The following is a 17321-nucleotide window of genomic DNA, read 5'->3' as shown; positions in this document are numbered from 1 at the left end:
AAAAAGATAGAACAAAGTGTATATGTACAATTAAGAATTATATTTTATGCATTACCACGGACCTATAAAGTTTATAGGTCCATGGCATTACTAATGAACATGTAGATAATTTATATGCATAATAGTATCGTTTGACACCCTTATTAATTATGTATCATAGCCCATATGTTTTGCCAATTGTGTTAAAGCTGAACATTATTATTTTATAAGAAAAAAAAATCAATTCAAACCTTTATATAAACGATATACTTCGGTACATTCCTACCCGCTGAGATGTCGCCACGGGAGGGGCAATAAAACCATTATCGTACAGTTGAATACACAGTTCATGAGCATCAATTTTCTACTATTTTTGCACACATGTTCAAAAAGGACCAAAATATAAATTTTTAAATTCATTTTTTTTTTCGAAAAGTGCATGTGAAAGTGAGAAAAAATTATGCAGCGTAATGCGCTGGAAGCTAAGCGATCAGATGTCTATAAATAACTTTAAATAGCAAAACAAATTTTTGCTCTTTCATATTTCAATGTAACTTTTGGTGAAAAACAAAACCCTTTAAAGGACAAAAATGTAAAAATCAGAAAAGTTAAAACAAAAACATCATTAAAGAGCACGAAATATTCTAACATATATGTAGGAAGGTTAGTTAGTTTAGTTTAATCGTATTTTATTGTAAATAATTAACACACGTGATATACATAATTTGACAGACAATATTATTGTACAATTGTGTTGGGCCACAAGTTATGACAACATTAGAAAATGGCCCTCCCCGAAAAAGGAAGTTAGTTACACAGTTGAACGACTAATATCTTAGAACTCACGGTTTAACAATATTTCCCAAAATATAACTTTATGGGCACTCTCGCAACACTGGATTTCTCCAAAGTTGGCAATGGGGTGAGTGAGTTCATTTCTCGGGGGAGGGGGCGGGGGAGGTTGCAGAGCTGGCTAGTGTAATGGAGTTAGTGCAGGGCCGGCTGGAGTGGATGAATGAGTGAGCCGGATCTTAATATTGATTTGTCATGTTGCTCCTTTTTCTCAAGAGTCGTCAGTTTGTATCACAAGTATCGATTCGCTATTGTAAGATGAGAGTCACTAAGACCAATCGATTCCTTGCAACACAGATGTGCAAAATGGAGACACAAGGAAGGAGATTTAAACTGTGGCTGGTAAGGTTTTTTTCTAGATTCATGATTCCTTTTTGGCGTCGATGTTTTGATTGTTTACTGGTTGCCGAACACCCTTTTCGTTCATTGCTACGAGCTATATTACTTATAGCGGTCGGTATAAAATGTTGTTTTGTTCTTACTTTGATCGGGGATGTGGTGAGCGGTGTCGTGCTAAAATTAAAAAAAAAATAGTATTATGAATGTAAACATTTTATCTGTTGTTCCATTTTTACCTAAATACTAGTTAGTATATCAAAAATAGAGAAGCATTCAGTACGCTTGCAAGACGAGTGATGGGGGGGGGTCATAGGCTCATATCGCCAGTTTGGGCAAGAACTGCCACTTAAATCCTTAGGGAAAGGACTGCTTCATTTTTAAACATTAACAACCATGTTTTCTGAAGCCCATGACTTTACAGAGAGAAATGTATTAGAAATATTGTGAAAAGTATGAAACACTAGTACATGTATATAAAATAACGTTCATACATGTGTCTGGAAACCGTGTTAGTACGACGACTCTAAATGCTCATATGGTATATCAGTGTGTGTATACCACGTGATAAATTACGTCATAAATGCTATGTCAGAAGGCAACATTTTGCTTAAAATGAAGACTTAAATCAAAGACACCATTTTAAATGAAGCGTTCTATTACCGGAGTTTAATAAGGTGATTAGTCTCATCGACCACTTCGACAAACCTGTTTCCAAAATAATGTTTTGACAATGTTTTGACAGTGCTCCGCCAGACGACCATATTCACGGTGAAAAGGTTTGTCTTAAGTGTTTTAAGAAACTCACGTTACATGCTCAATCAAACTGTGGTGAAAGACCGAAGTCGGGGCTCCGTAAGCGGCGTAGACTGCGCTATGTTTCATTTAAAATGGTGAAGAAATAGTTATGTTTGGTTAAAATCTTCATTCGAAGCAAAATGTTGCCTTCCGACGTAGCATTTATGACGCAATTTATCACGTGGTATACAAACACTGAATATGCTAGTAGTAGTATATATTTAGACAATAAGTGCAGATTGACAAAGCAGAGTTGAGTTTATTTTTATTGAGCCATGCTTATTTAAATAAAGAGCTAAATTAGTGCAATTACAGTAACCAGCAATTAACAGTGATCGTCCAAAGTGCTCTTCTATCATAAAATTTAAGTGCGTTTTCCGTTTTTCTGTCCGCTTAATTCATGTACTTTTTAAGTGTTTTTAATATATCCTCATTAGTATCATCTTCAGACCTGAACAGTCGTGACTGATAAAAAATTATCATATGATTACGTGCAGAACTACTAACAACTTGAATTAATAAGAATTTAAAATCATTTAGCGTTAATTTCGCGCTTTGCGTAATCCTATCACGGTATCGACGCATCGTTTCTGTGCGCAACGCTGATAGAGACAAGCAGTAGCGCCATATATAGTTCGTGCTAAAAGTGACGGAGTTCAACCATCTATATAGTTTAAACATTATTGACTTTTAATGCGTGCTTGGACCTTTTTGCATGTTTTCAGTTAATCATTAGAAAACTGCCGCGTTGTTATCAGTTTAAATGTTTAATCTGTTAAAACAATCTCATGCCATGCACGTGAAATGCTGCCTAAGATACATCGCTTTCAAAGGGCTGTCATTTGAAGTTGTAATATTAAATCTTGACATCGTCAATGGCAAATGTGCAATAATGAAGTTAAGTACTAGAAATTGATACTGCAAGTGGAATTGAGTGTTATAATGAACAAGAACGCTTAAATGTTACTTTAATGTACTGATTTTAAACAGGATATAACTTTCTATGGGCTAATTTCCAAACTTCCTTATACATATAGTGCTGTACTCGAGACCTCTTTTTGGAGCTTCTCACATGAGCTTCTCGGAAAGACGAATTGTTCATCAGAAACCGCTCGTATTACTTGAGAGGTACACGTTTGGCATAAGGATATTTAAAAAATAATAATTACGGAAAATATATTTATCCCCATAAACTATCAATATTCATGAATGAACTGTGTGAATAAGGAATAGTGTCAAGCTGTTTATTCATATTCATTAAAGAACTATACACATGCATATAAAAATGGTAAGTTAATTATTGTTGAATTGCATTTCTAAATCATCTATAGTTTTTTTACAAGTATGATTATATTGTACTTATTCATTACTTGGACTATGTAGTATGGACTATGATTTTAGTTACTTATGAGATTTATTGTATGTGTATAGGGTTATATTGTTCACTGTTATTATAGATAAGCTATCTTTGAAACAATTGCCACGGGTGCAAAAGTCAGCCTGAATGCTGTATTTTGCCGATGATCGAGAAGTGACTTTTTAAAGACTTGTTTTCACATTTTAAATTGCCGGGTTGTTCTCAATTAATTAAAATGTTTAATTTGTAAAATCAAACTCATGTCATGCACTTGAAGTGGTGTCCTAAATCTGTTAAAATGATTTTTAGTTTGTTTAAAAAATATGTACAATATCACAAGTTCAAAGTCTTAAAAAGTTGGGATCCGAAAAAAACGTGAATGAATCTGTTTACATAGTTTCTTAAACTTTTCACGTTAAGGTGCTTTCAAATTAGTGTGAGCTTATGCCGTGAACTAACTAACATTCCCTAATGACGCTACATATAGTCTATTGAATGTTCCTTTTCAAAATGAACCATTATAATAATCATCAATAATAATCTACTAGTATTAATACTAAAAATTGTTGTTCTCTTGGTTTGTGTCATGCCATCAATCCTGACTAAAATATCTAAATGACCCCCTACCGATCGTTGAAAAAAAACAGCTCTGGGCTTCTGCAAACCAAAACTTCACTGTAATTTATAAGACTTTTAGATGGCTTAAAATGTTTGTGCATTTTGGTAGGAGAAATGAACTCCTGAAGCCAGAAATTAACGTTGGATCATTTTTTAATGCCTCTAATTTATAAGGCCAAGGCCATAACAAATTGAACCTATGTTTAGCGTCACTTAAAACCGGTAAAACATGAACATAAAAAAATGGTAAAGTTGGAAGGTAGTTGGGGATTCGAATATTCAACTACCTACTAGTTGCCAGTTGGGGATTCGAATATTCAACTACCTGCTAGTTGCCAGTTGGGGATTCAAAAAAGAGTTAGCTGTTGATGTTTTTATTAATCTACTCGACTATGTCCAGTCGGTTATTCGCGAATATTCACCTTCCAACCAGTTTGTAGCCGGGGACTCAGGTTGTTTTCTTCTTATTTCATGGTTAAAAGGTACAAATGTACCAAAAAACAAGCCAATTGTGTCTTCATGCATCTACACATACAGTTCCCAAGGGGTTCTGACTCATAATTAACCTAAAAGGACACCAGTACTGTTATATACTTGAGAGACATTCATATGAGGATAATCATTCAGTTGTCCTAACCATCGAACATAACATAATAAGTATCAACCAGAGAGACTGGTATAAGAAATATGTTAGCTCTTCCGTCTTTCTAAGCTATTTTCCTTGAGGTATTGTGAAAGCATTGATGTCATTGTCGGTGGCCTCGACATCGTTGTTGTCCAAAATTATTCTCATTATTCATGACCCAAATAATTGACTTCAATGATTGTTGAGTTGTGCCCCAATTTGGTTGAGAATGTTGCTGATTTACTCGACATAAGAAGGAACGTTTTGGAACATAAACCTGACGCTAACCAGAGAATCAATTCGGTTTGGCCTATTGTAATTGTATCGGATACACTTCCTATAAACTATTAGGGTTGTTTGATTAAGATCTTTATCTATATGTGAATGTTTGAACAAGTTTACAATAGGATACACAATTGACTGTTAGAAAATATCGAAGGGCAATTATTGTAGGTGTTTCCGTTGTTTATTTATTTGTTTATTTTTTCATTAAAGTTGACATACTTTGCTAAAATTATCAATAAACCTATTTTATAGTTTTATTTATAATGTGTACATTTCAGTTTTTAAGAGCCTTTAGCAAATATGACAATTTCAAACCCAAAACAAAATGTGATACCATTTAGTGGGCAGGCAGACTCATCTTGTAAGTTTCTAATATTCACGAATTTGTGTAACCTAAATTTTCTTGTAGGTTATTTTGAACTAACATGTACAATGCACTTTTGATATATCGGATATTTCTTACGTTAAAGGAGCACAAAATGCTTAAAAGTAACTAGATTTTGCGATAAATTACTAATTATCGTTTAAATGACCAATGTTTGAATAGTAATTGCTGTTGATTTACGTTTGATCAGTGAAATTGACTCTGAATGGATGTACACTTGATATTTATGTGGCTGTAAAATAGACAAAGGATTTACGTTACTCGTGTGGTACAGTTGTCCGTGGGTCATTTTCCATTGTTTCTCTCAATATTGATACCGCGTTGGAGAATTTTGTGGTCATCAGAAATGGTCGTTTTAATTCAGCTCATTATGAGAACTATTTACCTCGAAACTAGTAATTTCAGATTCATTGACAATCACAAGGTACATTATAATCATCATTATAGCAGCTGCTTCAAAGGCCATATATTAAGGAAAAGTAGCCATTGTAACGGTCGTTGTCATGATTGTACATTTCATCATGATTTCTGTTCGAAATCCCACCCTGGAGCAGGGAACATCCCTTTGGCCGGGGTGAACCGGGCTTCAGTTAACATTTGGAAATAATATACGGCCACGTCTAGCACTATTTGCATAATTTCAACTATATAACCCCCCCCCCTCCCGACAACACGATAGTAGCCATTGAAAATTGAGCCAGTTGCTGCCCCGTCTTTTATTTTTTAAAGATTTTTTTGAGTTTAAAATTGTTAAGGTTTGAGTAACTTCTGTTACCGTTGTTGATGTTGTTTGTTGTTGTCGTTGTTGCTGCTGCTCTAGCAGCTTCAGTTGCAATTGTGGGTGTTCAGTGTAGTCATTAATTTCCTTACAATGTTCTCCATAATCAAATTGTCCAGCGAAGTGCTTTACTGACTACAAGGGTCACTCGGTGCAGTATTCAATACACAATTATTAACTGTCAAATCTGTTGGAAACACTTAAAACAGACTTGTTTGCTTTATAAATCTACCTGTCAGAATATTAACTGACTTATGAAATATTAAATTGTTCCAATAATACTAATTTTATTGACTTGACCCTCGTTTCATAATATTTGTATTATATTCAAAACGATCACACGTAACGTACAAGTTCGATAGCAGAAAACAATCGACGAAGCGGTCACTTAGTTGGAAGTTGATCAGTGCTGAATTAAAACTACACTCATTACAAGGAAATTCTTTAGTTCGTTTTATCTTTGCTGTAGTATATTATCTTAGTCTACGTGGATTTAGTTTAAACTCATCAACTATGCCAAGTATGAAAGGTTAGAAGTGTGAGACAAAGAGAGATAAGATTATAACAATCAATGATAAAGGTGTCCGACTTTGATACAGGATTTGCATCTGTTGTGAAAATGCTGAAATTTGGAATTTGATTTCAGTAAGGGTTAGTTACTATAATTATATATGTGTTTCTGTCTGGCTGGCTGGTTGGCTGGCTGTGTCTGTCTGTTTTTTAACTTGTTGCTCGATATATAAAACGTATAACTTCATCATTTTGCAAAATCATTGAAAAAATCTGAAAGCGCAATATGAATATGGCAAATAAATATTAAATAGTTTTTATGAAGCACCTTTTGCGCATGCGTAATTTATATGCCAATTTTGCCAGATGTTATACCCGATATTCGGATTTCAAACTGGTTGCCGGATGTCTTAGCACGATACATTCATAAATGGCTGTATTTCAGTGAATTTATCGTACGTTTTTGCAGTGTTGTTTATGTTGTTATGCCTGAAACATTTTTATTCTTTAAGGCCTATTTAAGCCTATTAATATATGTATGTGTTTTATAGATATATACTTTTTTCTACAAACCATTGCCCGGCTGGCTCAGTCGGTAAGGTCGACGCCTGGGAACGCGGATTCGAGCCCTATTCAGTGCTTTTCAAGTGCGTTCTTGGAAGTTTTCTTTTATTAATAAGAAAAACACATCGTATTGAGGCCATGAATTTAGTTTATGATTATGCTTATTTCTGAGAAATAACACTTTTAATAACAATTGTTTAAGCTAGAAATTGTCATATCAATCCAATGTAAATAGTGGTAGCTACTTGATCTTTCTTTGAAGATACAGGACACCTGAACTATGACTTAGGCAACCGATCAAGTTTTGCATGCACACTCATTTTTTGCTTTAAAAGATTAAAAATTGTTTCTGGTGTATTAACATTCACAACTTGCAGAGTTTTAAACTTTCACAGTCCTTTTTCCGATTTAGTCCAACTTCTATAATTTCTTATAAAACAGTTTTAGTTCCTTTTTTTATTTGGGGGGGGGGGTGTACCTTGAAGAGATAAGAGATTTGGTCGTTAAGGACATTCCAGACCAACCCTATCCCGAAAATTTGGTAATTTAATCATAAACACGTTTTTCATTGGCCTTATAGAATGGCAATGGATGCATGTAACAGATACACGATATACACGATACTTTTTTCGTATTAAACAATTTAAAAGAGACGTTGCAGTTTTAATCATCGGTTATGTAGACGTGATATTCTGTCCTGATGATGAGAAGTATCGCGTCATTGTCGTGGCTGTAACCTGAGGCGGTTCCAGGAATTGAAGTTAGAGGGGGCGTAACTTAGGGGTAACGTTTGACATGCGACCCTCCCTCAGAACCGGAAGTTTATGGCATAACCTGTTTGCATGGGGATTTGGGGTTACTCCCTCAAGACAATTTTAACAATTTGTAGTCGGAAATGACGAATCCTGAGCGTATTTAATTACTTTGTTTATTTTAGAGGGGGCGCGCGCCGGATGCGCCCCTCTAAATCCTCTAGTTGTATCACCCCACCCCCTGCTTTGGTACTCGATAGAAAATTGAGTTAAAGAAGTACTGGGGACGTTTCAATAAGGGATTTAAATCGAAGCTTTAATAATCTTAAATCTGTATACACGTCAAACATGGCAACACATTGATTTATATTTTTCCCCTCAACTTTGTGTTATTTTTGAATACTAGCTACAGCTCGATTCGCCCAAAATGTAACATAATAACTGGGAGTAGGATTTGTTATTGGTCTCAGATAATGACGAGAATATGACACTTACATCTTTATTGTAACGCCCCCCCCCCCCCCGGACTGAAATGGGTGGTATGCGGTATGCAGGGAAAATGCAATATTCTCAAAATATAGCATTATTTGGTACGCATAAACTCGAAATATAGCATAATTTGGTACGAATTAACTCAAAATATAGCATTATTTGGTACGCAGAAACTCGAAATATAGCATATTTGGTACGCATGCATGATCTCAAAATATAGCATTTTTCGGTTCGTAGACACTGATAATATAACGTTATTGAGTACGCAGAAACACTAGATTCTAGTAGAAAATGAGGTAGTACTTGATCACAAGGGGAAAGAAGGTTCACTCTCATTATCAAATAGTCGTTTCTTCAACAAGATATTGCGAGTGTGGTGGTGTCCCAACAAAAAACTTGGGGGTGGACATCCGCATGGTCCCTTGAAATCGGGACATCGGTTCCGGATTTAATTATTGAAACGGACTCGATCAAGTTTGATTAATTTCAGATTGTAGCTGCATGTTCTTGATCTTACAAATAAGTATTTATAACTAACAGAAATATGATATCCATGTTTAAAGTATCTTTCGTTGGTTTGTATCTGTTTATTCCAGGTGTATGAAGGTGTATATATACCTGGGCGCCAGGTTATGTATCGTGCTATTTTTCACAATTACAGATCCTGGTATATTTATGCAACTCGTTTCTATCTCCAAACCATCGGAAAACGTTTCATCCCGAAATACTGAGATCAGTTTACCGTATAACCTCTAAGGAGATAGTTGCCTAGGATAGTTGCGCGATTTTATTCTTCTTCTTGTTCTTCTCCTTCTTCTTCTTCTTCCTTCTTTTTCTTCGTCTTCTTCTTCTTCTTTTTAAATAATGCAAAAGTCGTTTAAAACTGTGAATGTAACAATTACTGTTAAATGCCTGGTTTGTGCACACAAAAATTGTATTCCAGATTTGTGTGTTACTGTTAGGGGCTGGAAGTCTACATCATTGATTAACTGCTGTCTGTCTGTAATAGATCTAGTACCAAAGAAACAGACGTAGCACGTGACCTTTACGATGAAAACTATTAAATGTACACCATTACCTATTTTACTAAAAACAATTGTATTGATCATTTTAAAGCTGCACTCTCACAGATTTACCGTTTTTACCACTTTTTTATTTTTTTGTCTTGAAAAAAAGAGGAAATTTTTGCATAAATATCTGCTAACCAGTGATAAAAGATTGCTGACAGAAGATCATAGCGCAGATTTCATATTTCCGTTCGAAAATTAATGTTTTATGGCTTAAACCATTACTAACGGTAAAAAGTAAAATGCATAAAACATGATTTTTTTTAACTTAAATATGACATTCTGCAATCTAATTTTTTGTCAGCAGTCTTATATCATTGGTTTCCATGGATTTTCGCAAAAATTCGTTCAATCTGAGAGAGTGCAACTTAAAAGGTAAAAGGGAATTGTATTTACTTTGATTGCGACGTCTGCTTTTGCTAATCTGTGATTTGTTTCCGTCGTCTTGTCGTATTTCAGCAATTGAAGGTGCGATTGTTCCAACACTGGTATCTTTATAGGGTGTACGGTAGGCGTGCGTCTAATGGCGTCGTAGAAAACAGACAGTTCTTTGTTTTGTATTTCTACGCAGTATATTCTGTGCTGAAAGTTGTATGTATTTAGTTTTGTTGGATTATATCAAATGCTATCAATCTGTTCCTTTTGTTTCTGCTTTTATTGGAGCTTGATATTTGATATCGATCTTAAGGAATTCTCGTTCAACGTGAATGGTAAAGTTACATTGTAAATACATGCATGCATATTAAGTTTTTGTATGCAAAAAACTATCAATAATTTGTTTAAATTAAGATAACAAAAGCAAGCACGATGTTGTTTCTTCGGTATTGTTTTTTTAAAGCTGCACTCTCACAGATTAAACCATTTGACTTTTTTTGTCTTGGAATGAGCCAATAGTTGCCGCGGTAAATATCTGGAAATCAGTGATACAACACTGCTGACAAAAATCAAATCTCAGTTGTTGTTCTTTAGATTTACGTTCGAAAATTGTTATTTTATGGTTATAAGCGTTACTAACGCTTTGAGAAAAATGAATTTTCGGCAATTTCCCACACAATTGAGATATGTTATATTGTGAGTTATCTTTTCTGGCTGCATTGAAGGCATTAATACCAAGTTCAGCTGATTCTGAGACAAAAACTCAATAAATCTCAAAACTGTAAATCTGCGAGAGTGTAGCTTTAAGATGTATTCAGATCAAATATGCAAATATTTTTTAACGCCGATTAGTACACATGCACGTGTGTTATGAACTTAGTCTTAAGAAAACGCAGACAAGTAAATTCATCAATATAACTTCATCTAAAATTTCATACTTCTGAAACCTTAGTCTCTCATTGATAATTTTGCAATGTGTGAAAAAAATTCATGGCGAGGGATGAAAAACGAGCATATAAATTTAAACTGAATTGAACATCAATTCACGCACAATTCAACATATTTTTCATTTCTCAAGTTTTGTTCAAGTTTTTTGCTTTGGCATGATAAGACGGCGGGTGCATGATAAATATGATATCGCGGCTCATATTCGCGCAAAGTTATTGGCAATTATGACAGGCCGAGATAACCAGCGAGCAAAGAGTTATTGCGTGGAAACATGATAGCTTATTTTATTCGTATTCTGAACAATTCTGATGTGAAGAAAGCCGCTCAGATCCGTAGCCAGATTACTCGGGGTGGAGTGCAAAACGTTCGGAGTTCAAGCGCTATTTCAAAAGAACAACTGAAATGTAATAGGATTGGAGTTCAAGCTGAAATCCGTGTACTACAGTTCCTATTATATTGGACGTCAGTATTGGGTTGACGGATTTGAGAACAATTATGTCGTATTGAATGCGAGTGTAGAATTACTGTTAATTTTAATTAATAAGATGCTTAATATGCAATTTTAAGAGGCCTAAATTTATCGAAAGATAAAAACAGCTGTTATGAACATCTGAGGACAGGTGGACCAAAAGATAAATTTCAATTGCAATGAAATGTTTTAGTATTTATATATATATATTTCAGGGTCGGTGACCAAATGAAGTGAGCCAGCTGGGTCGAGCCACTTTCCCCAAATGACCTTTTTGAACTTGAAAAAATAGCCACAGGACGGAACAAGGAATTTCACCATATGTATACCATCGAAATTTAGGGGTAAAATAACCCTGATCGAACCCAGAAGTTACCAGAGGTTGTAGTCATAGTGACCACATGAAGAATAAGTTAAGTTTCGAGGCATTTTTTTAGAGAAAGAACAGAACCACATGTATTTACGAGGTCAATTATTATGATGTATAGGGAGGAAAATTTTGGTTTCCAGTAAATACTTGACTAAGAGAAATTCCAATTAAATTCATCCGCCGTAATCCCATCACCATGAATGAAATGGAATTTGAATTAGCAACTACGGACAGCGTTGATGAACATTAAGCAGGAATGATTTCGGCCAGAGCTGCCAAATTTAGGAGTCAATACACAAGTGGTCTAGACATTAATTGCGTTGGATGGATCGATTGCTAATTATCTGATATGATCTGTGTTTTGGATAGATCATTTCGTACGGAGTGGGGATTCTGATGAAGATTTCCCTGGAAATGTCAGATAAGACTTTCGCAAATGCGGGTAAGAGTAAACGGAAATAAGTCACAGTGGTTTTATTTCGGACTATAGTGATGTTGGACTTTCCGCAACAGTTTCCGTGTTCCAGATTTTGAATGATTAACATGTTATCAATAATTTACTTATCAGGCGACTTGGAAACATTGACTGACAGCGATTTTGTTTGATGTTATCTCGGTCGGTAACAGTTATACATGGACATGTAACTGCATTGTCGAGTTTTACGGTGCTAAAGTCGTTTTTAGAAAGTTCTAATTTATAAAAGCGTGCTCAAGATATTAAGGTGCTATCCTTTTTTAGGTGCTATTAAATTTTGCCAAACTATTGCCGGGAAATTCTCAGAGGCATCAAGATGACTGCCGTCCGAGCTAGTACATCGACGTCATTCACGCCACTTCCTAGTTCCAGTACATCACATGGTTCCAGGTCCGGTGTTACAGTTGGGCCAAAGAAACGCCTGTGTCTTTCTGATAGAATATTGTTCGCAAAAGCGAGACTAAATACAGTGTCGCAACGAAAGAAATTATTGTTTACGGAAACCCACGAAGACAGATTGGCGGAAATTACCGATCTGAATGATGATGAAAATCTTATGGAGGCAGCTAAAGCTGGTAAAGATTCAAAAATTAAAACACTGATTGCACAAGGATGTTCCACGTCATACGTTGACGTTAATGAACGTACGGCGCTTCATTGGGCCGCCGAATATGGCTATATGAGGGTCGTCTACACTTTAGTTGACGCGGGATGGGACGTTAACGTTAAAGACAATCGGAATCAGACGCCACTGCACGTCGCTTGCGACCATCATAACGGAAACGTCGCCGCGTGTATGATCTCACACGGTTGCAAAATAAGAACGTCTGACATTAACGGCCTGACGCCACTTCATCGTGCAATACACACAAACTTGGAAACTATATCATGTATGTTGTGCAATTTAGGCGCTGACGTGAACGCGCGTAGTAAAACTGGATGGACGCCTATTCACGAGGCGACACGCGTTGGAAACGAGTACGTCGTGCGTAAATTACTCAAAGACGGTGCTAATGTAAACGCCATTGCCGAAGGAAAGGCCACGCCGTTTTTAACGGCCGTCTTTCACTTTCGCATATCTCATCGCTCATCGTACACGTGCTTGGAACCTATTCTCAGCACGCTAATAGACCACGGCTGCCAGCTCAGCTATTCAGACGGCCAGTGGTCTCCGCTCATGGCCGCCATTTCTGTCTATAACAGCCGCATAGCAGGCAAACTCATCTACCATGGATGTCTACTTACGGAATCTCAGGGCTATGGCCGCAGTGTTCTCGTAGACGCGTTCACTAAATGTGACCACTATGTGGTGAAAATGCTCATATTCGCTGGCTACAGAGTAACGCCGGAAGAGGTGGAACAGTGTTCTAAAAGAATCCCGACGTTTTCCTTGTCGTTTTTGAAACTTGCATTTCCAGGTTATGACAGAAACGGTCGACAGGAAATTGAAATTTTGAAATTCCTCCGCACACGTGCAGAGCAACCTTTCACGCTTCAAGAACTTTGCCGGAAGTCAATTCGGATTGGTCTAAATAAGGCGTCCCGTGATTCGTCCATTTTAGGACGAATACCATTGCTTCCCTTGCCCAGGACCGTCAAAGATTTTGTGTCCTTGCGCGAACATGCCAGTCGTTTCGTGTAGTATTCTGAAAACCCAAGACTTGCGATAGCACTTCAGTCTGACATTCGTTAACTGTTTAAATACCTTTCAAATTGCATAAACAAATAACTATTGCGGCATTGAGGTTAACCACACACAGTCTATGGTTGTAGATTGTTAGATGTACCTGGGTAATAACATTTATATTTTTTTAATCATATAAGAACCCAAAACTGGTTTCAAGTTTTAAACAGTTGCTGATTCTCAGCATACAAATTTGGCATTTAGTATGCGAGTGGTGTATTTATTAGAGGCGTCATAAGATTTAAGTAGATGATATAGGGTCAGATAAAAGAATAATTTTATGCTTGTTTTCAGTTCTTGCTCAACAATTTTATTTAGATATTTTGCGGTGCTGTTGTTGTCCAATGAAAACAATGATAATATATGATCATAGAATAGTACACAATACCCAACCATGAGCATTTAGTTTGTGAGGGCTTAGGTGCACATTGATATTGTTAAAGCTGCACTCTCACAGATTGAACGTTTTGACAACTTTTTCATTTTTTGTTTTGGAACGAGCTAATTTTTGCGAAAATACATGTCAATCAGTTATATAAGGCTGCTGACAAAACATTAGATCGCATTTTTTTTAATTAAGTTGAAAAAATGATGTTTTATGCATTTTTCTTAAACCGTCATAAAACATTAATTTTCGAACGGAAATATGATTTTTTGTCAGTAGTCCTATATTATTGGTTTGCAGATATTTACGCAAAAAAATGCTCTTTCCTAGACAAAAAATAAAAAAGTTGTAAAAATGGTTAATCTGTGAGAGTGCAGCTTTAACAAATTGAATGCTTATTCCAGCAAAAAACAACAATTCAAAGCTGTACGAAAGTTTGAAATTGGAAGCTCTCTATACTGATTTCAGGATTATCTGAACTTTATCATTCATGAATTAACAAGTCACTGTAATGCTGTTAGAATCTTGGAAAGCACTAACTTAAATAACTTACTAATAAGTATTATATATACAATATGTAGTAATATACCATGTACGCATCAATTTTGTGTATTGTAATTTTGTGTCTCTGAAAAATTATGAAAAATATTTAATATGTATCTGCATGTTTTAATGCAATGAATTTTGTCATTTCATAATTGTATATGTAAGTCATACATGTTCCTTTGAGTGACATATTTTCTTAGATCTCAGCAGCCAATTGTTTAAAGCCTTGATAAGTTATCCAATGGTTATCTTTGTGCTAGTTTGCAGATTTAAAGTATTTGAGTGGCTTATAGTAATTATTGGATAAAATATTGACCAATCGGTAACGTTATGGCTACATTTTGACGAAACCAAAGAGTTAACCAGTTTGAAACAATTGGCTGATTGAAAGGTGGCCTTTTTAATGCCACCTTCTTTATTTGACATTGAAATGCAATACAAATTGAGTAATTCTTTCTTTGACAGTTTCAAGTGCATTTAAATTCAACTAGTGGTCATAGCTTTATGAAACAACAAGTTTTATACTTTTTGTCTCACTTACAAGTATTATTCTTAGATTCTTAGTGAAAAAAACAAACTGTATTAGCCATTAAGTATAATTTCTATATTGGTGTATAATTTTATTTATATGTTTTATACCTACAGAATTTGAGTCGTATCATAATTTGCATGTCATTTTTATCCTTAATAAATGTCTTGCTATTTGAGTTACTTTTTATTGTCTATGACTTAAAGCCAGGCAACATGATTAGTTGTACTTTAGATTTAGATAACAACTTTGATAACAACAAGCATTCTGACCAAGTTTCATGAAGATTGTCTTCAAAATGTTGCATCTTCACCATTGGTTGTGTTTTTTATATATATATATATACTAGTATGTGGCTTCTAGAGCATTGACACGGTTTTTCAAACATTGACCTAATAACCTACTTTTTTACCTGAAATTACCATTTTCCTTTGAAAATATATCTCATCAAGACAATCATTTTGACTAAGTTTTCAAGAAGATCGGATTGAAAAAGAAGCATCCAGATTATAAGCATATGGATTATTATCAAATTATCATTTACAATTTGACATGTTTTTTCCCAAGTGACCCATTTATGGGAGTCAACTTTTTCAAGTTTAAAGGACGCAAACCTAAATTTCATCCAGAATGAGATTAAGATAAACTTGCTGCTTCTAGAGTGTAATCAAACAGGTTGTTGATGATGTTGATGATGGATGGCTACAACCAACAATCCTCAAAGCTAAACATACCATAACAATCAACATTCATGCATAACAGTCAGAAAGTATATAAGTATCTACCATGATCATTTATCTACTGTAAAATCTGGCAGGTGTTCTTGAGTAGTAATATATCCCTCTAAAATATGCCAGCCAACGTATTCTCATTGGTTTTTCCATAGACATCATAGTGATTTTAATCAACAAATATGTAACTTCATTAGGCCTAAAAAAAAAATATGTCTGTTTTGGGTGACCCGACCCTACCTATAAAAATGCGCCGACCCTATTTTTTTTCCGTTTCTGAGCAAACAAAATATTCGTTAGCGAATAGAGAGTAACGAAGGGCAGATAAATGCAGATTTTAATCAGAATTATTGTTTATATGATAAAACAAAGTCAGGCAATGACAGTAATGTAGGAAAGACTGCCATGTGCAAGAAAACACTCTGAACTTACGACAGATTTTGAAAAAAAATAATAAAAAAATCCCTACCTAGAAATTTTGGGAAGGTTACCCCAAACAAACAAATTTTTTTTTGGCCTTATACAAAGGCAATTGGACACTACAGTGACAACCCAAGTTGATTAAAATGCTTTTCGAGAATTCTTTAAAGTATGCTGAAATATTTAAATTATTGTTATACATCGATGTACACCCATAAGGCATTTTAAAACTTTCAGAGGATAAAATATATGAAAATGACAGATGGGAGCAAACACTTGATACAAGATCATTTATTACCATTTTTACAAACATGCTAAAACAAATTCAATACCAGTACAATACAATTTTACTGTATTAACATGTCTAAATGTATCTGGTTTTTTACCCTAAGAAGGATATTTCAATAAATAATTAGTCACCATTTACAAGGAACCATTTTTAAATAAAACAAAGACGTTTTGCCCCATACAAAACCATCAATAAAAAATATATAATATGTAGCTCATAAAATACCAGTAGTAATAACTGAATAGTTCATAACTATGTCTCATGCAATATAATACCCTGTATATTTCCCTGAAGTTTAATTTCCAAGCTAGGTCCTCCAATTGCATCCCTGGGGTCACTCAAAATAAAAAATCATTAAATGATTACCAATGTATTGTAACTGATATAATTATCAAAATACCCAATTCAATTCAATTCAATTCAATTCAATACATGATGTTTCTCTTTAGATCAATCTAGACTGTCAGTCATAGAAATGAAACTTTTGGATGAACAAGCTCAAACTCTTACACTAAAGCTTTGCATCAAATTTATTCAACTAGCCTTGCTGAATAAAATCCAGCTTTTTAACCAGCCAAGAAAGCATTTAACCAGAGTATGGCAAGTTGGCTTGTGCCAATTTCAACTGCTGGATTGTGCAAGAATGAGACACACAGAAAATCAAAACAGTTTCTTCTTTCAAGATCTTACTAAAGAACATTT

At 35.0% G+C, this 17321-nt stretch overlaps 1 protein-coding gene across 6 annotated transcripts; it reads left to right on the top strand.

The window, feature by feature from the left end:
- Positions 1-1058: 1058 nt before the first annotated feature.
- Positions 1059-15357, top strand: LOC128243895 (putative ankyrin repeat protein RF_0381). Of its 6 annotated transcripts, none has more exons than XM_052961897.1 (2): positions 1059-1173; positions 11406-15357. In XM_052961897.1, exon 2 carries the CDS (start codon positions 12352-12354, stop codon positions 13675-13677), a length of 1326 nt encoding a protein of 441 aa, XP_052817857.1. In that variant the 5' UTR covers positions 1059-1173; positions 11406-12351; the 3' UTR covers positions 13678-15357. The 6 variants fall into 6 exon arrangements, with proteins under 6 accessions (XP_052817857.1, XP_052817858.1, XP_052817855.1 ...); XM_052961898.1 differs by lacking the exon at positions 1059-1173 and adding an exon at positions 2604-3093; XM_052961895.1 differs by lacking the exon at positions 1059-1173 and adding an exon at positions 3103-3253.
- Positions 15358-17321: the final 1964 nt, after the last annotated feature.

Source organism: Mya arenaria, chromosome 8 (genome assembly GCF_026914265.1).
Source record: "Mya arenaria isolate MELC-2E11 chromosome 8, ASM2691426v1".
Lineage (NCBI taxonomy): Eukaryota > Metazoa > Mollusca > Bivalvia > Myida > Myidae > Mya > Mya arenaria.
Note: the sequence above shows the minus strand (reverse complement) of the source record. Positions and strands in the feature narration are given on the sequence as shown.